This window comes from Diadema antillarum, unplaced genomic scaffold (genome assembly GCF_040938485.1).
Source record: "Diadema antillarum isolate AM-2024a unplaced genomic scaffold, OU_Dant_1.0 seq00000951_RagTag, whole genome shotgun sequence".
In the NCBI taxonomy this organism is placed as follows: Eukaryota; Metazoa; Echinodermata; class Echinoidea; order Diadematoida; family Diadematidae; genus Diadema; species Diadema antillarum.
Genome location: NW_027271799.1, coordinates 18,001 through 42,056, shown reverse-complemented (window position 1 = coordinate 42,056; position 24,056 = coordinate 18,001). Strand labels below are relative to the sequence as shown.

The following is a 24,056-nucleotide window of genomic DNA, read 5'->3' as shown; positions in this document are numbered from 1 at the left end:
TTCTCTCTCTCTGTTTGCAGTGCCGCATCGGTGTTCTTCCACTGGGTACAGGCAATGATCTGGCCCGTGTGCTAGGGTGGGGCACGGCCTGCGATGATGATACTAATTTGCAGATGATCCTGGAGAAGTTAGAGATAGCTAGCACAAAAATGCTGGACAGGTGAGACTAACTCTTTGGAAACGGTTGCCATAGCAACAATGCCTTCAATGGCCAGAGCAGAAAACTTTGTGTAGAATCTTGTTGTTTGATTCCTAAGTGTATGTCTTTTATATGGAAAGCATCAGTCTCTTCACCAGCAGTGTATGTTATAGTTGTGTATGTTTCATATTCTTAGTACCATGAAATTTATCGGATCCCCAGAGATGCATGATACTAGCAAGTCCTCATGCAGGACTTTTGGAGGAAAACAGGAAAGTATAGAAACTGTCTCATTAATGAAGGTTAAAAATCGCACAGACAGATTTTTATATCATGGTTTTCCTTTAGCTTCACAGATAGATATTGTGAGAGGTAATATTGAAAGAGCTATTTTTTTTTTCAAGCTATGTTGTAACTACCATTTTCTCAGCAACCCATTGCATTTGCTGCCTGCTGGACATTGCTGTGTTGGGGACAGTGTTGGTTTATCTCAGATGTATAATGCAACCCTCACTCTTTCAATTGCTCTCTCTTTCTCTATCTCTCTTTCCCTAATCTATCTTTCTATCTATCTATCTATCTATCTATCTATCTATCTATCTGTCTATCTATCTATCTATCTATCTATCTATCTATTTATTTTTCTATCTATCTATCTATCTATCTATTTATCTATCTATCTATCTGTTTATCTATGTATCTATCTTTCTATCTATCTATCTATCTATCTATCTATCTTTCTATCTATCTATCTATATCTTTCTATCTATCTATCTATCTATCTATCTATCTATCTATCTATCTATCTATTTATTTATTTATCTATCTATCTATCTATCTATCTATCTATCTATCTATCTATCTATCTTTCTATCTATCTATCTATCTATCTATCAATCTATCTATCTATCCATCTGCCTGTCTTATTTCTTTCTATCTCTATCTATCTGTCTTTCTACCTCTCTCTCTTTCATGTTCTCTATCTCTTACTATCTCTGTCTCACTGTATACCTATCTGACTGTCCGTCTGTCTGTCTATCCGTCTTCCCTTTCTCTCTCTCCGTCTTTTTCCTATCCTCCGTCTTCCCATCCAGGTGGAGTATTTGGACCAAGGAGATACCCATTGAGCATTCCGCGGGCCCCTCCAGGGGTACAGGGGAAGGGGACAACAAGCTTGAGAGTGAGCGGGAGGCGGCGGAGGAGGGCGGGATGGAGGGGGAGAGCGAGGGTCACAGGGAGAAGGAGATGATCATGAAGTACGAGGACTCCGTGGCGACGCATCTCGCCAAGATCCTCCACTCGGACGAGAACACGGAGGTCATCTCGTCTGCAAAGTGAGTAGCAGCGAAGTGGGTATAATTTGCAGTGAGGCGTAACATAATTACTGTCATCAAGATTTCTGCACTTGACACTGATCAGCAATTTAGGAGATATACTTGAACGTTTAGTTTCCACTCCTAATTGATGATCAAGAGACTGATCTACACAGTCCTGCGCATGTTAATTTGTGTTTGCTCCAAGTGTCAGTAGGATTTGCAATGTTACGCATTGTTGAGTTTGTTTTGTTTTTTCTACTTGCATTATAACTTATTTACAGAGTTTTATGGGAGACAATGAACAATTTGTGGGGGAAAAAAGTTGATGGAGAAAATGTGTAGTTGTGACAAGTGGGAATAGGAATTGCAATTATTCATACTCAGTTCTTATCATTATGTTTATTATTTGTTTGATGCACAGGGTGTTGTGTGAGACCGTGAAGGATTTTGTGGAGAAGATTGGTCAGGCCTACGAAGAAGGGGGCTCACACTCAGGAGATGCACAGATTATGAAAGAGAAGGTGAGTTTTCAAATCAAAGTAACAAAACGACTGGTGAGAAGAGATTTAGTTTCTTATTCTTGAACAGAATGATCGTCGCTTGCCCGGCAGAAGGGCCTTAGCAAGTTTACAACGTCAAGCCTTAGGGCCCTTCTGCTTGGCAGGCAGCGTGATAGTTTATCAATCAACTGAGAGTGTTATAGGTCAGAACTGTTGCAATGTTTCAACTCATTGTATTTATCTGAAAAGTATTTCCTTCCAGCTGTTCATTGAATGAGAAACTTTAGAACAGTGACCTCAAAGGGAAGTCTTGAAGCCATTTTTTTTTTAGATCACAGAGTAATATTCATCAGTCCAAAGACAGGTGGAGGTTAGCAATAAACATACGATCCTCTGTAAATAGTCTTTGAAGGTTCTGATCTGTCTTTACGGAGGCACATGAAAGTTTGTACTACCATTGCACCCACCAATCCCTCCACTGAATATTTTGATGTCTCGCCCTGTGCTGAATACATTCTACAGACTGAATTGTCAACAAAGAATGCAGAAAATGTTTTACCATCCCTCCTTCCTGTGAGCGACTTACGTAACCATCCTTGCGGGTTGACATGGAAGTGATATGAACTGCAGGAGATGTTCTTCTTGATGAGCGAAGAACTCTAAGCACTGACTAAGAGCATCCCACTTATGGCAGTGATCTAAACGGTTGAATTATATCTAATTTTTCCCCCAGTAAGTTCAGATGTAAACATAATATAGAATAGGCATGATTTGTAAATCTTTTTGGTGTAATCACCATTACAAATTTTAAGTTTGGGAGAACAACAGGCAAATTACCTTCTCCGTACCCCCTCCTCCACCATTACTTGCATTGTTTAAAGTTTAGATTGTCCATCCATCCATCTATCTATCTCTAGAGCTATTTTACCATAAGTGTGTATGTATGTTCTATTTACCATAACTGTGTTTTATCTCCACAGTGTGCACTCTTGAACGAAAAGTTGAACCTCCTGCTCCAGACCTTGAAAGTTGAAGCACAAGCCACGCCCGTGCCCCCTGGCACCATCCTCCCAATCATCACTGCAGCGGCAGCAGCAGCCACCTCCACTGCAGCCACCACCTCCTGTGTTGGTGCCAACGGTAGCGGTGCCGGTGCCGGTGGCCTGCGCCGCCAGCCTTCCCACGGCTCAGAGAAGCACCTGGACGAGTCGCAGGAGAAGGACGAGAAGGAGGTGTCCGAGAGCAAAGAAGGCGTTGCCGATGGCGACACCCTGGAGCAGATGATGGGCCCCTCCACCTCCTCCCGTGTCTTCAAACCCCGGGACGCCCTCATGTCTCGGGCGAACAGCCTCAAAAAGGCGGTGCGGCAGATCATTGAACAAACAGAGAAAGGTAAGATGCATGTGCATATTTAGTTATTGAAATCTCTGATAAGTTTATCCTGTAAGTAGATATTTATTGCTGCCCAGTGAAGGGACATAATGCTTCAATGAACCTTTTTAAAAGCAAAGGAATACACACATAATTGCAAGGTGTCATTTCCAGTTTGAACATGCTTTTTAGAGTCTTAATTGAATAAATTCTTTGTGTGACATGACAGTGGATATGTCTAGAGAAATGGGAAAATATCATTGAAGAGACGCTATGTCTATTTTTTCTTGCAATAAAATGAAGTTGCAGAGGAAGGTGTTGACCTCTATAAAGATGCTCATTATTCAAAGCTTCTTATCAGTTTTATGAAAGAGTATGTGATTTGTAATAACCAGACTAAAGGAATGCACCTTTGAAATACGACCACGAGAATTTATTCATTCAGCTACTACAGAACACATATCTTTGTGTATATCCAATAAGAACATGCAGGGATTCAATGAACAGAGATGTCAACTGCGTAGTGCAATACTGCTTACAAGGTCGGCGTCCCTGGATGAATTACTAGTACACTGCTTTCGTCTGTGTAAGATAAAATATCAGATTCTTAGTTTATGGTACAAAAGATTTGAGTCATTCCGACATACTGCCAAGTTTACCGAGTATGCAAATTGGAGAGCAAATGTATCCAATGCAACTGTGCGGGAAATGGGTTTGCTCAATTCCTTCGTCCCATTCCTGTCTTTGTCGTCTGCAGCCGTCGACGAACAAAACGCACAGACGGAGGAGCAGGAGGCAAAGACTATCCAAGCAATAGCAGCCACCGCGGCGGCGGCCATGACGAGCGCCACGACAGCCACAACTCAAGGTGAGTTGCTGCCACAGAGTCCCTCATTGTCACCAATAAACAGCCACGGCTCTGTTCACCTCCACCTCGCCCCTTCTCCTTTCCTTCTTTCCTTCATCTATCCCTCAATCCATCCCTCCATCCATCCATCTTTCTATCAATCCCTACACTTGAGTTACATATGTTGCATACTCATTATATCCACAAGCAATGAACCAAATAATCCTGTGTTAATTTGCAATTCATATTATGTCAGCCTTAACTCATGGCATTTCAGAATTCACATTTCTCTGAGCTCTTTCTGTAATCTGTTTTTTTATGATTTGTACAATGTACTATTCTTTGAGAGTGATATATGGGTAAGAGTGAAAAATTATCTTTAATCTGAGCCCGTTGTTGTAGATATTATAATTGTTTCTTTCTGCAGCAGAAATTTCAAAAGCCTTTCACAAGTAGTTGCAGAATCTATAGCAGATTTTTAACAGTAGAGTATTACAATTTTTTTGAATCTTTCTCTAGTAGAAGTTAGGCAGTGAAAGTCAGAGGTGTCACTCTGATTATGACAAGACAATGATTTTCTGCTGCAAAATATCCAAAGGATCTCGAATTGAACCTTGATATGTGCATACAGCGTACCATTGAATGCATCTGATTCTCAACACACTCTTTTTATGCCTCCGCCAACGAAGTGGCCGGAGGCATTATGTTTTCGGGTCGTCCGTCCGTCCGTCCGTCCGTACGTCCGTACGTACGTCCGTCCCGTTTTGTTTTTGTCGATATCTCAAGAACCGTGAGGTGGTTTTACATCAAACTTGGTATGAGGGTATATCCTGGGGGGATGATACTTTGTTTGGATTTTAGGGTCACGGGGTCAAAGGTCACAGGTTATTTTGTGCAAAAAAAGGTTGAAAATTCATGTTTTTCTCCATATCTTGCAAATGGTTCAAGGTATCTTCATGGAACTTAGTATATATGCTTGTTCCAATGGGCAGTGATTATCTCGGGAAGTTGGGGGTCATGGTTCAAAGGTCAGGGGGTCAAAGGTCAAGGTCAACTCCTCAAAATATCACTACTTTCCTTATATTTATGCAAAGCCCGAAGGTTTTTTTTTAAAACTTGATGTATGCATGTATTACCCGATATATATTCTGTGGGAAGTTTCTTGCCAAAAGGTCAAAGGTCAAAAGGTCAAAGGTCAAGTGTTGAATTGCACTTTTTCCTCCATATCTCAAAAGTAACTCAAGGTATCATCATGAAACTTACATATTTATGCATTTTCAACCTAACAGTGATTCTCTTTGGAACTGTGAGGTCAAAGGTCAAAGGCCAGGTTTAGATAATGCTATTTTCCCATTTGATACTGAAATTATACTTTTTATCAATACCTTAAACATTACTCAATGCATAAACTTATAAAAGGGTCAAAAGTTAAGTAAAAATCATCAGCCCCCCAAATACCTGCACTCTGACATTTTAATCATTCATCCAATTGAACCTAGTTCTAGGAAAGTGAACATTCAGCACATTTGTGGCAAACCTGTCATTTTAATATTTTGCCAATTGTGTGAAACTGTCGTCACACATTGTCAAGACATTGTACTATAGACCTATTAGGAGAACCATGCATTATGACGGAGGCATATCAGTCGCCGTAGCGATATATCTTTACCTATTATTTCCAACATGTCTAGGCACCAAGCCTCACGTTACCATAGTGACGCCTTCTAGCGACCTCGAAATCTCCGACGGGAATGAGGAAGAGGACCAGATCACTACTGAACACCCTTCGGAGCCCGTCAAGGGAGGGCATCCGGGCACCCGGCCCTCCTTCTCCATCTACGTTTCCTCCACCAAGGCCAAGATTGAGAAAAAGAAAGCCGGTAGGGCCTGCGGTGCCAAAACTAGACAAAGTTTTGAGTTTTCTCCATCTTTAGTTGTCATTTGATTTAATTTTGGGTGTATACAAATTTATGAAAATCACATCGGTGTATAATGACATATAATTTGAACAAGTGATTCATTTCATGCACCCGTTTGATGAAATGTACCACACACACGTGTTTGTACTTTTTATATCGCAGACTGCTTCTGGGAATTCAGAATATTTTAGATGATATGTTATGGTGGAGTTACAACTTTTTGGCAGCAACATTCTCATTCATAGATTCACACAATTTTGCAAAACATTCCTAGACTGTAATTCAGACAGGAAGTTATGACAGATATCAAACTTGATATTTGAAAAAAAAAAACATGTTTCCAGAAGTGATAGTCTGCAACGTGACAGAACTTTATATCCCTGGAACAGAGTCTTGATTGAGTTGGGTGGAGGGGGGTTGTTTGGGTTTCTTTGTTTGTTTTTAAACACAAAATTGACAGTAATACACTGTCAGTTTTTAAGGTTTTCACCTCATGCAATTATTTTGATGGTTTCACCTTGTGGTTTAACAAGTTTACAAATCATGTGTGGCATATTAGACAGTAATTTCTTTAATGGGACCACCCAGAATTTTTGGATTTGAGGGACTGCATAAAATTTGGTTTTTTGTTCACTTTTTCGTACTCGACGTGAGACTTTCAGTTTGAGATCACCGATTGATTTATATTTGACTTGTCAATGTTTTGGCCTCTGTTGTTTTATTTGGAGCATATCGATTATTTTCTATGCAATGCACAAGTGACAAACTTTTGGCACTTTTATGAGTTCCACTGCAGCCACACTCATTTTGGGTTGAAATAAGCAGATATTACATTTCCTTTCCTTCTACAGCTCTGCTGCAATGCACTGGCCGAAAGTCTTGTGTTTTTGTTTCAATATTTTGAGCAATTTGTTTCAACAGGTAGAGACATCAAACAAACAAATCATGAGAAGAAGAGAGAAAAAGAATCAATGACTGTAAACATAAAACTGATGACAGAAACAAATTTCCACAAGGTTTGAATTCCAATATGTCAACTAACAACAGAAAGTTCAGATTATTTTTTCGTATTTTTTCAAATATAAAGCATTCTTCTGCAATGTTATGCAGGGATATATGAAAGTGTGTGTGCATGTGAATGCATACATTCACATTTGTACAAGGTATCTGATATGGTTCTAATGGGACATGGCATTTGATTGCATATGTTTGCCTCCAACAACAACAACAGAAGCTGCAACAGAAAAAAAAACATCCACAACAACAACAACAACAAAACCACTTTTTCTTTTCGTAGAGCGAATCGGTCTGAAATCGCCCCGGTCTCCATTCCGAATGCGCCGCATCAGCCACGGCAGCACGCTGTCCTCGCACGCGGGGACGGGCCCCGTGGGGCTCTCGCACAAATTTGGCAGTATGGAAAACATATCCGTCCTGCCAGGCAAGTCCATATGTTATCCCCTAATGACACTACCCCCACATCCCCCACCCCCCTTTCACCTACCCGTCACCACCACCCACCGCAAACCACCAGCTATTAACCCAATAACTCCCCATCCCCTCCCCCCCCCCCATCCTCTTAACAGAGCAATATCACAGCAGCCTGCCTCTCGATAGACGAGATTGTCGTTGCCGTCTTTGTTATGTGCGTGATAACTAACAACCACAGTCTGCTTTTTGCTGTGAAGACCCGAACCCCGGTCACAATTCTCTTCTTTTGCTGTCATTTTGTTACTGCATGGTGATCAGCTGTTTCCGTACCATCCTGTGCGACAAATGCAAAATCATGTGACTGTATTCCATTCATGCAGATTTGGGCACTCGTCTAATTCTTGGTCTTGATTTCCAGAACAAAACAAAAAATATATTTTATTAGTAATTCAAGCATTTATGTACTTTCACCATCTTCAAGGAAGCATAGCAAGCTATTTCTCTGAAATATTTCTGATTATTGCAATTTCAGATGAGGCTGAGATCTCGCTGGTTTGACTGCACGTGTTTATAAAGTACCACAGTATATATTCCATTCTCTCTGTACTAACACATTCTAAATTACACCTGTGATATTACAGAGGATTCTATCAAGTCATATTACAAATAAAATGAAGGATGTGTGCGAAGTGTTTTGAAGTTTGAGGTTTACCAACTTTGATCTATCTGAAGATCGCGGAAAACATTTGGATTTTGAGCGTGGCCTTGTGAGTGACTTTTATCCAAACCATCAGAGCGTAGTTGTATGTCACAGCTTAGTGATGCACGGGACCTGGGACACACAATATATGTGACCCTGCACCTCAAAACAAACAAAAAGTCGCTAGACATGAATTTTTAGTTAAGACCATATTCTGAAAGAGCAGACTTTAAGCTTTAAAATGATGTATAACTCAAATCAAATGGATTCTCCTAACCTATCTAAATATTGGAAAGAAAGCACAAACTCAGGAAAAGTGTGAACTGAGAAAAGAGGCTCTGAAGTACAGTGTCTATTCAAGCGCTTAATCTTTACCAAACCGTGCTGGCTGTGCGATGAATGGGACAAACAACAGGAAGTAAACCACCAGAGTAACAACAATGAAGGGATTATCAGATTAAATTGAAATTACGCATGCCTCATTAACACATTCTGTTCAAAATTAATGCCAACTTTCAAAGCAGTAGCACTATCCTTTCAAAAGTTTTTAGAGTTGAAAGTGAAGAGTGTGGACAAGGTTTTTCAGAAATGAAAAAGGGATTCTAAAGACACACCTAATCACACTATTCTACCAAAAATGTTCGAGATAAACTGCTAAAAAAACACACTTTCCTGCCCGTTTTATGATGCAAAAATTTAGCATGATGTAAAAGAAGATCCGCTCTTTCAGAAAAGATGAAAAAGTCAAGTTCGGCTAGGTTGACCCATTTCACTTATTTTCAGTCCTCACGCAAAATCAGTGTGTGCGACTTTATGTTCGTTTTGAGGTGCACGGTCACATATAGTGTGGAGCTACAAGAACTCTGTTCTATCAACTAATGACTTGTAACAATCAGTAAACCATACATACTGTTTGGGGCCATCATCAAAATCAAACTTCTGCTTAAGATTTCGGTCTCCTGCATTTTGTTCCTAATAATTTGGCTGAATAATGAACAATTTCCGAATAATTTCTTGTTTAATACCGACGCTGTCAGGTGAATACCTGTGTGGGTCAAGATTGTAACATATCAATGTAGTATCGGGAGACAATACACCAAAGAATGAGTGTGTGTGTGTGTGTGGGGGGGGGGGGAATGAAAGGGGAGGCGCTTAAGTTTGTTTGGTCTTTTTTCATGCTGTATCTAGATGGTGCCCAGTACGCTGTTCTGTGCTTGTTGCATGCTGCATTGTTTATAAATGCCACTGTTCCCAGTTTGAGAATACAGAGGAATACATTTCTATTTCTGTGGAAAGTAAACTGTAGGTGTATGGATAGATATTTGTAATCATCACCATTCTTTAGAAAAGGAGCGGCTCAGCTTTGTTTGCGAAAGAATCTCAACTCCTGGTTGCTAAGGAAGAGTTTGACCTGAAGGGAAAGTTGTTTAGAGTGTACTCACTCTATTAGAATTACATATTTAGTGAGAATCTAAGCAGGATAGGGCAAATAACAACAACAATAAAGAAGAAGATAACCATGTAACTGTCAGTATTTCATCTTAACATGGTCATGTCGATCGCTAGGAATTTCCTTTTGTTTTTCATGACTTAAAAAAAAAAATCTGAAAATGAAAAAATTGGAAGTAGGCTTGTTCTAGACTTTTTTTTCCCTCAGGTACAAGATGATACAAATCTCCAAGTGCATTGTGCTTTAAAATATAGCTGAGCTGGAGGGTTATGTGAAAGAGTTGTATAATGGACATGTCTTTCAATCATTGTGTGGTATAAATAATGAGCAGTTGTAGGTACAGACAGGGCAATGCTTTTTGCAAGTGAGTTAGTCTGGGTGTGTTTTGTTTTGTTTTGTTTTGTTTTGTTTTGTTTCCTGTTGGCTTTGTTTTGTTTGCTATGCTGTGTCATATCTTGCACTCATGTCCCCATGGGTCGTTTCACTGTTATTAGTCTGGTGGTAGTCGTGGCTAGCTGCCTTGGATGTGGTGTATATGCACTTTAACAGCAACAGTAGTATTCATAACTTTACCAGGTATTTGTGTCATGTTGTTTCGTTTTGTTTTGTCTTGCCTTGTAACAGCTTGCACTCTAGTGATTACTCACGGTCATGTATGCTTTATTATGTACGGCATCGCTTTATGTATTTTGCTCTGTTACCAAGCAAAGAACACCTTCTTTTAATCATTAATATTCATGCACATACCACACCCTTTTTTAAATGTTATTATTTTTGTATTTTTTAATTTGCAGAATGATTTGAAATATTTTGGGTTGCTCTAACCAAACTGCTTGCCAATCCAATTGCATTTCAATCCTTCCCTAAGCGGGATTTTAAAGCTGATAAGCAGAGTGGGTTGCTGTTTTGTGACTTTATGCTACTTTCAGGGCATTTTTTTTTTCTTTTGTCAAATACATATTCATATCTTGCTACTTCAGTGCTTCTGAAATGGTATAAAAGATAAAGATGGAGTAATAGATCCCAATATCTATGTATTAGTGTGATTTTGATTATACTTCATGATCCAGAGTATCGAGATTAAAGCTAGTATTAGACCATTTACTGTTACAAGGATACAGTAAAATATGCTGATATCTTGTTGATTCCTCTACATAATGTGCCTCGTCCATAAGGAAGAAGGTTACATGTACGGTAACCGTATAGCACTTTTGAAGCCCAAAACCACCAGTATCTCTCAAAACTATGACTTGAAAATTGATTTACGATGAAGGGTAAGAGCCCTTATGATTCACCCGGTCTTGACATTTGTGTTATTATTTTTTCTACCTCCAGGTTTAGACACATTGTTAGGACCAAGCTTAGGGCGAACTAACCCCATGCTAAGCAAGAGTAAGTAACTTCGCTTTCAGTATCCCCTTGATAAAATATGCCTTCCCGCTTCGTCTCTTATCCTGTTTTTATCGTCTTCATTTCCCCCGCTGGAATCCCACCCCTCAAAAAAGGCCAAGACACAGCAAGCAGCCCTTGGAAGTGACCCTTTATTCCATGCCCCATTTTTATCTTGATGTCCCAGAATTGTGTCCATAAAGGTCCAATTACAAGCCATGTTTGAGCCAACTTTGACAAGTAGAGTACTGTATGAGCTGTTATTTTTGCATACAGATATTTTCACGAATGAAGAGCTCAAAGACATTTTCGCAAGATGTTGTTTTCGCAAATTGATACTAATGCTATCGTAATTGCACTATTACCCTAGTGCATTGCGACATTTTCACATGTTGTTAAATTTGCAATCAAACTGTGATTCGCCAAATTCACGAAAATAACAGCTTAAACAGTAAATTGAATTGAGCAGAATCATATTTAAGGTGTCATTGAAATCAAATGTAAAATTGAAAAAAAAAAGAATTGGATTTTAAATATCATATTTTAAGTAAATAGTAGGAGTGTTTGAAACCACACACAAATTTGCATAGGCAATAATGTCATTACCTCACGGGAAATTTGGGTGAAAGAAAATTGTCCAAGTCAACAGGAAACTAGTTAGGTGATGACATCATCTCATTCTCATGTCTGATTGGCTCATGTGGTTGTTACTGATCACTGTGTCAGGAAGAAGCTTAAATCTGTACAATACCATAACTTTTTTTTTTAATTCAAGCGTAATATTGATGAAAACATCTTGAACATGATGTGGAGTAGCTCTATAAAGCCCTATATGATTGCTGTAAAAGAAAAAGAGAGAAAGAGAATGAACATTTGAAAGAAAAAAAAAAGATTATATTGTATGGGCTCATGACAGTCTCATTACGGTGACTGCTTGGATTTGGTGTGACAATTTTGGCTTGGGGCAATATCTATTACAAATGACTTTGCCGCACTCTTACACGTATATAGATTCAAGAAGCAATCTAAAGTTTTGTGGATGATGATGTATTTGAGATGTGAAATAAAGTCCAAGCACTGAAAATGAAGTTTTTCCAAAATGACCTTTGCCAATATTTAGGAGGGAAAATTGAGAAATATGAGGAAGCACAATTTCAGGTCACTTCTGTTATATTACAAATTTACATCATCCCTTTGAGAGGATACTGAAATCATCAGCCATATGTATTTTTGTCACCAAAGATGATTAATTGTTTTTCCTTTTTAATTTTTACCTTGCTTTCATAGTGGGAGTGGGTAAATCTGTAACATTATACCAATCAGTTAGCCAGCAATATCCACCAGCTATTAAAAAAGACATCAGTTGGCATCATTGTTTTCTAATATGTAGCTTTACTAGAAGAAGGAGTTACAGTATCAACGGAACCCTACCTGTGCACATCCATTAAATTTTATTTTTCTTCCAGTAAGCACCGGTAGATTGATTGTGTACCATCTCTTCTCACCTCTAGGTATAGGGACCCTGGCCGGGGGGATGAGCGGGGCGGGAATCATCAGCAAGGTTCTCCTGGCCAACGCCGACGCCCTCTGCGCCGCAGCCTCCCCACTCATGGACCAAGACATCGATGTGGTGTAAGTACAACATAGATTGGTACCAACTGCATCCTCTGTGGTACACTGATTACCAACTAGATAGTAGTTTGGGGTTTCGGCTGCGGGTTTTTCTTTCTTTTCTTTCTTTCTTTTTTTTTGTCTTTAATGTAATGAATGTTAAAGGAAAGACACCCTCTTCTGTGTATATGTTTCGGTGTTGTTGGATTGGTTTTGTTTGTTTTGTTTTATTTATTTAAGGGTAGAGGAATGTGAGTAGATTCAGTAAAGAATTTATGAGAGAATGCTGAACGTTACTCTAAATGTGTTCATATTTAACATCACTTATTCCACCTCCACTCACTGTATCTTGAATGATTTGGGTACTGAAGCTGATTATTTTTACCCTTTTTTTCAATCTTCAAAGTGGAAGGCAATTGAGATAATATTTCTTCATCCCACAAATACAACACAAAGTCTTTCTATACTTTTTCCCCCTGCAGAGAGGGCTACTCGGAGTCTTGCGTGATGAACAATTACTTCGGGATCGGTCTGGACGCAAAGATTAGTTTGGATTTCCACAACAAGAGAGAAGAGCATCCTGAGAAATGCAGGTCAGTCTTTCCTATCCTGGGGTCAAAAAAAAAAGAGACACATATAAATTACTAGAAAAGCGCTCTGAGAGCGCAGACCTCCACCAAGTAGATATCTAGCTACTTTCCACCATTGATCTTGCTCTTCCCAAAGAGATTTTTCTCCTCTCAACCACTGCACTGTATTGGGAAAAGATCTTTGGACTCTACCCTCCATAGATATCAGTTATTTCTACCCATAGGTCTACATGCTGAAAAATCGCCCTTCCCAACATAGAAGCCTTTGTTACGTCATAAACCCTCGCTGCGCGGTGCGCCTCACCCTAACAGAAAGCACGCATGTTAGTGCGCGCATGTAAACATCAAATACGCACAGCCTGAACTCCCAAGTTCATTGACCCTTCCTGCCAAAATACCAAAAATCCTTCATAAATTCCCCCAAAATTCTCAGATCACTACCAAAAGTTAATCGTTTGTTACTTGTGTCGTTCTCAACCTTTCCTGCAAGTTTCATCCCAATCCGTTAACTACTTTTTTGAGTTATTTTGCACTCGGACAAACTAACTAACTAACAAACCAACGGTAACGAAAACATAACCTCCTCCCTTGGCGGAGGTAAAAAGAAAAATGTTATAAGTATGGATTGTTTTGATCCCTCGTTTATTTGCTTGTTCTATTTAGGCTTTTGTTTGGGAGAAAGAAGATAATGAAGTAGGCATGCTTATATCATAAGTCCAGCACAATGAAGGTATATTGATATTCCAAGGTCGAGTGTGTATTCATTTATTTGATATCATTTGCTCATAAATTGTAAGATGCAACAAGGCATCTTGTAATTATGATTTGATTAATAATGATTATGATTTTGATATGCAAGTTGAAAGGTTGTTTTCCAAATCTTAATGAATGTGTGTTGCACATTTTGTTGGAAATTAGAAACTCATCTCATGCCACTCGGTAAGAACTTGTTCAAATCTCCTAGCATCTTTATGTCTATGTCATGCTGCATTCATGAATAGGGACATGAGTGAACAAAAATGAAAATAAAGAAGAGATCCAATTTCAACCAGGATTAGCCTACATGCATGCTATTTACTTGTATGCCAACATTATTCAAGTATCAGTCAAGGATATGCATATTGTTTGTGTGTGTGTCACTGGTTTACAAAACCTCACCCAAGAGCAAGGAAAATGATGGTATGGGGTGGGCGGGTTCTTCTTCTGGTCATCTCCCCCTCTAGAAGTCGCACCAAGAATATGATGTGGTACGGCATGCTGGGTGGAAAGGAGCTGGTACACAGGACCTACCGTAACCTGGAGCAGAAGGTGCAGCTGGAGTGTGACGGCCAGCGCATCCCGCTGCCCAGCCTGCAGGGCATCGTCGTCCTCAATATACCAAGCTACATGGGCGGGGCCAACTTCTGGGGAACCACCAAGGAGGATGAGGTGAGGGCGTGGTGGTGGTGGTGGTGGTGGAGGAGAGGGAGGAGGCAAAGGAGGTGGAGAAAGAGGAGGAGGAGGAGGAGGAGGAGGAGGAGAAAGAGGAGGAGGAAGATCAAGAGAAGGAGGAGGCGGAGTAGGAGGAGGAGGAGGACGATGTCTGCTGTCATGAATAACACACTGAATTTTCAATCTTTGATTGCAGTATCATTTATCGAGCTTGAATCTCACATTTTAACTGTGAACCACGTGGACTCCGCAAGACAGCCCTTCTGACAAGTTTGTCTCTTTTGACTCCTGAAGTCCTTTCTTGTCTGTCAGATTATAAGACTCATTGAGTTTTAATCAGTAGTCACAAGTCAAAGTTGATGCGTCTTTTCTTCTTTTGATATAGTTGATGTGTCATGAGATTAGTTCTCCTCAGCAGATATACATTCACTTGTGGTGTTGGTGTAGCATTCATTCATTGTCTCTTGCTCCATATTCCAGACCTTTGCGGCGCCATCGTTTGATGACAAGATTTTGGAGGTAGTGGCAGTCTTTGGTGGGATGCAGATGGCTGTCTCTAGAATGATCACTCTCCAGCATCATCGGATCGCTCAGGTGAGTACCATCGGCCTAGAGACCTTGGGGTAGCCCAGTCTTTGAGTCTGGGGTGGATTATGAGGCAAAAAACAAAACAACAACAACAACAACACAAAACAAAAAACAGAATGAACCAAAAAAGAAACAAAACAAAACAGCATCTTTCTTTTCTCAGATTCCAACAGATTAGGTAAAATATCATTAAATTTAATAGGAGAGTAACATCCAATTTGGTAAAATCATATATCGTTATAAGGCAGTCAAGAATCTCCTTTCTCAGAATATGACTTCAATATCAAAACTCAAATCTGTTGACCTTTTGATTTGATTTGATTGATTGATTTATTCTTTGTATGGCATCATATACAATTCTTATTCTTTATCAATGTAATCAAACATAATATATATGAATATGATACTCATGGCTAGTTTCTACAATTTCAACAATTTTCATTACACATGCATATGTGACATGATTACTTTTGTTGTTGTTTTTATGGGGAGGTCGGAGTTTACTTATGTAGTGTTGTCCGTCTCACAATTCTCCAGTGCCGGGTTGTGAAGATCACGATTCTCGGTGAAGAGGGGGTCCCGGTCCAGGTGGACGGAGAGGCCTGGGTCCAGCCGCCAGGACTGGTCAAGATCCTACACAAGAACAGGGCCCAGATGCTGGTCAGAGACAAGGTACAAACAAGGTCTAGGAACAGAAGCAGGATTTTGTCCACAAACGAAACAAGACTACAAATTGGTATAATGGGACCAGGAAGGACTGTACACGTATTTTCCATCAGACACGGAGATATATTTGCTGTATCTGAAGTCTAGGAACAGAAGCAGGACTTTGTACACAAATGAAACAGGACTACAAATTTGTATAATGGGACCAGAAAGGACTATATTTTCCATCAGACATAAAGATATATTTGCTGTATCCGAGGTCTAGGAAGACTTGTCAGCGCAAAAGAAGACTAGAATGGGACCAGAAAGGACCATATATTTCATCAGACAAAGAGATTATTATACTGTATTATCCTTTTGTATCTCTCTGTATGTTACTTCCACTGTCTTTTTGCCTTGAGCATCAGAATCTGTGGAAGTAGTACTTGGTCATTGTTAGTGAGGCAGTTGCCATCTTTATCGAGAGTTTTATTCTTGGACAACAACAAAAAAGAAACGAGAGAGAATTACTGTACCAAGTATCAATAATCATTATTTAATGTTTAACTAATTTGTGTGAGCTGTATAACAACTAAGAAAATTTTGAATGTATTGAAAGAATCACTGATCTTGTTCCAAGTAAAAATGACAGTGTTTGAACAATCATGCTGACTTGCTTTCTTTTTTGGCCTTACCAGCAATTTGAGAGCACCCTGAAATTGTGGACGGAAAGGAGAAAAGTTGAGCGCCCTCTACAGCCCCTTATCGACGAGGAGATTGACATCGTCAGGCACTTCTGTGGCACAACCACACAGCTCATTGACACGTAAGTTTCTTTCCAGAGGTGATATTTTATCTTGCATTGAATTCTGTCTCTCTCTAACTATCTTTCCTTCTATATATATATATTTATTTGTCTGTCTGTCTATATGCTGTAAAACCAGAAACTTTCATAAAATTTGCAAGGAGCCAAGATTCGTGAAAGTGAAATGCATGCAAAAGTATTCGTCTACACAAAGCATTGAATGTCAGTGCCAATTTGCGAAAGTTTGATGCCGGGAAAAAGACCGTGAGCTCCAATATGTGATATGAAGTTTCATTCCACAAATACTTCTGGTGGTATAGTATTTCAGAAATAATTGTCATCTTAAAAAGCAGTGCTTTTTGGTAATGACGTGTTTTTTGTTTGTTTGTTTGTTTGTTTATGTGAGATTGATCACACGTACAACAGTGTGTGTGCACAGTCTATTTTGCGTTTAACTGTGATATTTTACCTCATTGATATCATTTTGCGCAATCAATATTCATCGCAAGTCACTAGATTTCTACATGCACATGGGTAGATTTTTCAGACAAAACTTTGAAACCTATTTACCACTTCCTCTCCATTGGTCGATGCAGGATCAAGGTCGCCGCCCAGCACAGCAGCCCCATCCAATCAGAGCTGCTGCACCGGGCCATGGCCACGTCGGCATGCCAGGAGCGGCTGTTCAGCACGGAGCGCTCCACGGAGGGCATGAGTCGCAAGGTGCTGAACGAGGTCGTCCTCAGCGCCCGGAACCTATACAGTGAGAGCAGTCTCTTCATGGCTAGGAAGGCCTATGCACTGGTGAGAAAACACATTTTTGACCCAGGTCTAGCAGCACGTAGTGTGCCGAAATGTTCCCAAGCAAACTTCAAGTCCCCATTTTCCCACCCCCATATGAATGCTGAAATTGCAATAAATGCTGTACCTTGTACTGTAAAGATAGAAATCTTCATGGCATGAAACTTTGGACCGATGGCCTTTTTAGCGACATGAAATTTTTGTGAATCACCAGTGACATTCAATGCTGATTGTGTAGTGGAAACCTTTTGTTAAACCTTTTTCCTCGCAGAATTTCAGCAGTATTACCCACAACCATTGCTCGTAGTTGTGTCATCCATGTTTTATGATTAACTGAAATTCAGATATTCGTATTGCATGTTTATACTGTTGCACGCTGCAAGCAAAACAGAAGGCTATGAAATTTGAATGCAGATAGTCTGTGTACTTAGAGGTCTTCAATAAGAAATGAGCAATTTTGTTAATATCAATGAGTACCACACTGTATGCACAGACAGTTTCCATGGTAACTGATGCACTGTTTCCACATCTCATCCTGACAGCGTCTGCCGGAGAACATCCTGGAGGCGCTCAACCACGACATCCAGGCGGTGGACAACGAGCTGCGCAAGGTGTCGACCATAGAGGGCGCCGTGAGCTACGTGGAGGAAGAGCCCCACCAGCACCACCTCCCTGTGGACGCCTACGGGAAGAGGACCAAGGGCAAGTTCAAGCTCCCGATGGTGTCGCGGTTCAAGAAGCCCACGAAGAAGGAATACAAGTCGTCGTCTGCATTGTCAAGCAGTAAGCACAATATTTGTATAAGTCTCTCTGTGGCGAAGCGGCATGCCTCAATGTGCTTGTAATAAAAAGTACTGTGCAACAACAACAATTTAAAATGGAAAGACCCGTTCATACTGTAAAACTAGGAATGTTCATATGCATTTTAATTTTGCAAATTTCGCAGGAGCCAAGATTTGCAGTATTAAAATGCATTTGAAAGTTCTTGTGTGCACTGTTGCATTGAATGCCGCGAAAAGGCCGTCGGCCTCAATTCATGAAAATTTCATTCCGCAAAAACATCTTGCTTTACAATAATAACTTTTTGATTGATTGACAAAATCAAACAAGCAGAACTGTAGAAGTTTCTTCTCCAATCACAACATAGGAAGTAAAATGTTGTGGAATTTTCAGTTTTCCCACACTGACACAAAACAGTGCTATTAATTGGTCATGTCTGATATTATGGACAATTTTGATGATAAAAGTAACAAATGTATATGTGGACTTGGTCTGTGTTATAGCTTTGTCATTCATGTACATATGGGATACAGAAGTCATGCATCAGTTTCATCAGTAATACTCTGAGCCACACGAAGATTTCTTATGCCTCTATGCATGGCTCCCTCGTGTGTCCAACCCCAGGTCAGGGCATCGTGAAGCAGTGGAGTGTGGAGGAGGTGGGGACGTGGCTAGAAGGACTGTCGCTGGGCGAGTACAAGGACCAGTTCATCAGGAACGACATCCGAGGCTCGGAACTCCTCAGCCTCGAGAGGAGAGACCTCAAGGTATTATGTGATGACAACTCATTAGCTATACCATCAACCTATCTCTTTGGAAAGAAAGAAAGAAAGAAAGAAAGAAAGAAAGAAAGAAAGAAAGAAAGAAAGAAAGAAAGAAAGAAAGAAAGAAAAGAAAGAAAGAAAGAAAGAAAGAAAGAAAGAAAGAAAGAAAGAAAGAAAGAAAGAAAGAAAGAAAGAAAGAAAGAAAGAAAGAAAGAAAGAAAGAAAGAAAGAAAGAAAGAAAGAAAGATAGATACATAGATAGATACATAGATAGATAGATAGATAGATTGATAGGTTGACATATACATACTTGTACTTACATGCATACATACATAATCTAGAGTAAAGACAAGTGCCATGCATTCAATATGAGTAAAATATAAATACATTCATGTCATGTATATCTGTTTTGTTTTAAAAATTGCAAAGTTTTAGGGCAAATATGGACATAAAGCAGAAAATGACACATAATCATCAACTTTAAAAACAAAACAAACAAATAACAAAGAAAACAGAAATCTGACACTACCTAAGTTCACTAGAGATGAAAAATTAGTCAATGAAAACTTAGTTTTGTTGTGCCAGCATGATAATCCAAGGTAGTGAATGATGTGCAAGAATGAAACTGTTATGTCACCAAGTTTTGTCATACATGTAGTTTCTTAATTTGTGTGTGTGTGTGTGTTCTTTGTTTTGTTTAGGACATTGGAGTAACCAAAGTTGGTCATATCAAGCGAATTCAGCAAGCTATCAAGGACCTGGAGAAGCGGGAGATAGAGCACAGCTTGCTGGAGGCGGGGCCATCAGGCAGCGCCGTCATGTGATTGGATGAAAGGCTGAAGGGGGGCGGAGACTAAGCATCCATCTCATTTGCCTTTAACCCTCACCTTTAACCAATCGTTGAACGATAGAGACATCCGCCAGCCCACTGTCAGCAGTGATCTGTACTCATGTTCTCAAACACACTTAATTTCTACCCCTAATAATTCCTATTCCATCAAAATGGCCTATAGGTGGGACTGAGATATTTCAAAGTCCAAATGGGTTTCTTCAACTTTTTGTCTCCACCAAGATTGGCAGGGATATTGATTTATTATATACAACCTGTATATCACTAAATATTCATTCCAAGTTTTCACAACTTCATGCATTCATTAACTGAATAAACAAGCAGAAAACTTTTAGCCTCAGTTATCTACGTATCTGCTTCTACAAAGATACTCCTTTTCTCTTCCCTTGGCTGAGGAATACTTACAAAAATGATCATGTGACTGGTATCAGGTGACTAGTCTTGAGGTTTTTGAGATTTCTTCTTATCATGTCTCGTAGTATTGCCATTATATGATCATCAGGAAGTTGTTTGGAGAAAACCAGGAAGTTTTTTTCTGTGGTTTTTGAGAGAAAATTTGTATGTATTTTTCTTTTTAAAGTCAAAGCCATATTTTTCCTTTCATTTATGGAGCTCTGAAGTACAAATATGTCAAAGAGACTCTGGACTCTGAGATTAAGAAACAAAAGATGACATTAGTGTACATGAGTCGGAAAGATGTGGGCTGTGGATCATTGTTTGGCAGGACCAGGAGCATTTGGAGTATGGATGTGTGGCAGTAAAGACTGTACCCATTGATGAACATCACATTATGGAAAAGAAATGAATTATAGATGTGACTTATTGATATGGCTAGATAGGGAACAGAGGGTAAAAAGTAATAGAGTATGAGTTGCTCAGAGTTGGAGAGCAAAGAATTTGTTCTTGCTCTGGGGTGTGGATATAATGACAAAAAACTACCAGAAGATGAGGACTTTTTTTTTTCACCAGATGGAAGTTGTACATAGAGAAAAAAAACTGTTCTTGTCCTTTTTTTTTTTTGAAGAGCTTTAAACATGTTAAATGGAGGCTGGTCCTTCAGTTGTAAACAAAGTATGTGTATTATAGCGGTAGTTATTGTTGTCTTCTTCTTTTGTAGATAAATGTGAAAATAGCAAATGTTTAGTCCATTTTGTAGATTGAAATGCAGAACTATTTGTGAGTGAATGTTCGTTTATAGATTAGAATAAAGAGGATATGTGTCCATGATACAAAGTTCTGTCTTTACTATAAAAATGAAAGTAAGACTTGGTGTATCTATTTATTTTTTAATCATATCAAGGTGCATTTGATTTTTATATGATGATTGTGAATATCCATTTTTAAGGAGAAGATTTCGGATGGAACTTCTGCTTTTTTTCTTTTCTTTTTTTGGCGGATTGTGCTTCATCTTCCTCATCTGTGACAAGACTACTCCATCACTCCAATCGCGTGCTCTCGCTCCAAGAAACGATTCAATGCTGCTATGCGTGTTAATGTTTCAAAATCTTTTATGTCAGCTATTGTCTTGCCTTGTCATGGGCATGTCTACATGTGATGCACACGGTAGTAAAAAATTCGAAAAGCCCGAGCGGAAGTCTGCTTGTTTCTTCTCTTCTTGACTGTCAATTTTTTGTGCAACAAACGTCTTTGAATGAGTACAGTGAGAAAACTGTAGATGTTTATGTGTATACTGGTAAGATAGAAATCATGGTACATAATTTATGTCAGGTGTCTGTACGTGTCTCAGATTTACGAACAGCTTTAGTAAGATCAGCATTACTTCATTGTTAAAGTAGAAAATGCAACTGCATTGATGCCGGAGGAGGGCGCATCATCGACGTATATGAAGACGAAAGGGAGACCTCTCGGGACATCGTCCTTCAATTACTTGAATGGCTGTGAGGCATTTTGTGGTCCAAATGACATGCAAATGAATTCAAGTCGTCCAAATGGAAGTATCTTGGCAGTTTGGAATGTTGTTCGGTTCTGCTGGAATCTGGTGGTATCTACAATTGTATGCTCGAATCAGGACAACTTTTAAGAAGACCTTTTTAAATCTCATTGATGATAGAAAGTCTTGAAGATGAGGGACTGGCTCATGATGTGGTTTAGTATGGATATTCAGTTCACAGCAATCTTTACAGCAGCCCCAGTTGTTGTTTTTTTATTTGTAAATCCCCTTTTTCCATTTTATGTTGCATTGTTTCCCGCAATTGCCACAAGGATCTTTGAAACTTCAAACTTCCTCACTGTGTACACAATGGATTATGCAGCTCGAAATTCCAGACGAGAAACTGGCATTTTGATTTCTGACCACACGTTTGTGTCCCTTTGCTGATACAAGCTTGTAGCTGATTACCAAGTATTACCGGTATACCCATATTGTTGGGTTTTTTTTCTGCCTCATATGTTTAATTTACCTCAAGTATCATGCTGAAACTGCACTCTCCTTTTGTCCTAGGTTCACAGGAGATTCAGCAAACCGAATATTATGCATACCAGCATCCCGTTATCTCCCACATTTTGACCATGGTCAGTTTTAGCTTGTCTCAATGTCGTTCCACATGCCTTTTCTTCTTATTGGATTGTTACCCTTTCCTCTTGATACTTATGTGTCTCTTTCCCAACTCCTTTCTGCCCCTGATTTTATGCTCCTGCCCTCTGAATAAAAAAAAAGTCACTTCACTCATAAACTGTGCTTTTGTCTATTACATTATGACTAGAATAACCATTTTGTAAGATGTGCCAGTAAAGTTGTTGTCTATTCATCATTGTGACATCTTAGTATGTGAGGAATAACTGTCTGTTCATTATACACGATGCTATTTTTTTTTTACACCAATGGAAATCAATCTAAACATTTTATACTGAGAACAGATAATAGTCTCATTTTTTCTACCAAATGATGCGATCATGTTGTGTGTTTTTTATCTACATTTGTACAGAGTTTTTGATTCTCTATTAACCAATGTATTAACTTAATTTTAAAAATGTTGTATTGCCCCATGCTTTGAGGCGACGAAGACCACACATCTTAGATATTTGAATTATCAAAATATCATGTAAGTATCATATACAGTTGTTTGTAAATGACAGATGTAGGTTTTGTTTACATTTTTTATACTTGAACTTGGGTAAGTTTTTTAGAGAATAAATGTCCTTTTAAATGAATAGAGCAAGACATTTGATAATTCTTCTAAATCTTGTTTGACTACTCTTTTCCAGAATGGTAGATATATACTACAGTTATAGTGTACAGTAGCCTGACTTTTGGTATTCCTTGAATTTCACTCCTTGAGAGGTAGTTCCAGAGCCAATGTATTGCTTGGGTATCCCTGAAGCTTGTTTGTACTAAAACGAAGAAAGAAGAAAAAAAAAAGAGTACCATGTATTCATACGTAACAGTGGACAGGGAGATGATTTATTCGAATTTCACATTTATGGATGACCGTGACAATGAGAAAACATGATTGTAGATATAGTGCTCGATACGAGAGATTGTCAGAGCTAACAAAGTTGGCATATGACTGGACTGGGTGTCTTGGAAGTATTGCAGGCTAGTCAGAGCATCTCTGGATAATTGCAGCTAGCAACTTTTTTAAAAAGATTTAGAGCAGGTCCTCAAGGAACTGATATAATGCCTGTGGGTTTGTGCATCGTTACTGTGCATGTTACTTTATGCGTGAGACGCGATCTCTTCTTGAAACTGCACAGATCCATATCACTATTTATCCTGCCAGTTTGTTGATGATCAAGGGTCGTCCCGATGTGCCTGTTGGCAGCAAGCTGTAAATTTGTAGGTTCCTAAAGCCAAAAGAAAGGGAAATACCCGTACGTGTAGCTGGTAATGTGATGCCGATGATGATGTGATATCATGTCCAAGGCCACCCATGATTGAACATTGATGGTAATAAGCATTGTTTCTGCTACATGGCCCTTTAACCCGTTGAGGACGAGTCCCGAGTATACTCGGGCAGGTGCCTATGGGAAATGCGTGTTGTAGCAAAATCAAACCGTCCTCAACGGGTTAAGCTATTGTTGTCTCCTCCTTCATTCAAAACAAGAACAACAAAAAGACTGCTTTGTGAAGAATGAACACTTTTGCCAATGTTGCATGAGAAAATTTTTA

General features: G+C 39.3%; 1 protein-coding gene across 1 annotated transcript in view; it reads left to right on the top strand.

Moving 5' to 3' along the window:
- LOC139741750 (diacylglycerol kinase delta-like) overlaps nucleotides 1-19,901 on the top strand; it is a 114,698-nt gene extending 94,797 nt beyond the window's left edge. Inside the window, exons 8-24 of the mRNA XM_071652335.1 lie at nucleotides 21-160; nucleotides 1,234-1,473; nucleotides 1,877-1,976; nucleotides 2,936-3,347; nucleotides 4,084-4,212; nucleotides 5,865-6,053; nucleotides 11,009-11,065; nucleotides 12,574-12,694; nucleotides 13,156-13,266; nucleotides 14,490-14,691; nucleotides 15,175-15,288; nucleotides 15,820-15,954; nucleotides 16,626-16,753; nucleotides 17,329-17,536; nucleotides 18,076-18,316; nucleotides 18,938-19,080; nucleotides 19,779-19,901. Of these exons, the coding sequence (XP_071508436.1) occupies nucleotides 21-160; nucleotides 1,234-1,473; nucleotides 1,877-1,976; nucleotides 2,936-3,347; nucleotides 4,084-4,212; nucleotides 5,865-6,053; nucleotides 11,009-11,065; nucleotides 12,574-12,694; nucleotides 13,156-13,266; nucleotides 14,490-14,691; nucleotides 15,175-15,288; nucleotides 15,820-15,954; nucleotides 16,626-16,753; nucleotides 17,329-17,536; nucleotides 18,076-18,316; nucleotides 18,938-19,080; nucleotides 19,779-19,901 (2,793 nt within the window). The remainder of the gene's footprint in view (nucleotides 1-20; nucleotides 161-1,233; nucleotides 1,474-1,876; nucleotides 1,977-2,935; nucleotides 3,348-4,083; nucleotides 4,213-5,864; nucleotides 6,054-11,008; nucleotides 11,066-12,573; nucleotides 12,695-13,155; nucleotides 13,267-14,489; nucleotides 14,692-15,174; nucleotides 15,289-15,819; nucleotides 15,955-16,625; nucleotides 16,754-17,328; nucleotides 17,537-18,075; nucleotides 18,317-18,937; nucleotides 19,081-19,778) is intronic.
- The last annotated feature ends 4,155 nt before the right edge of the window (nucleotides 19,902-24,056 follow it).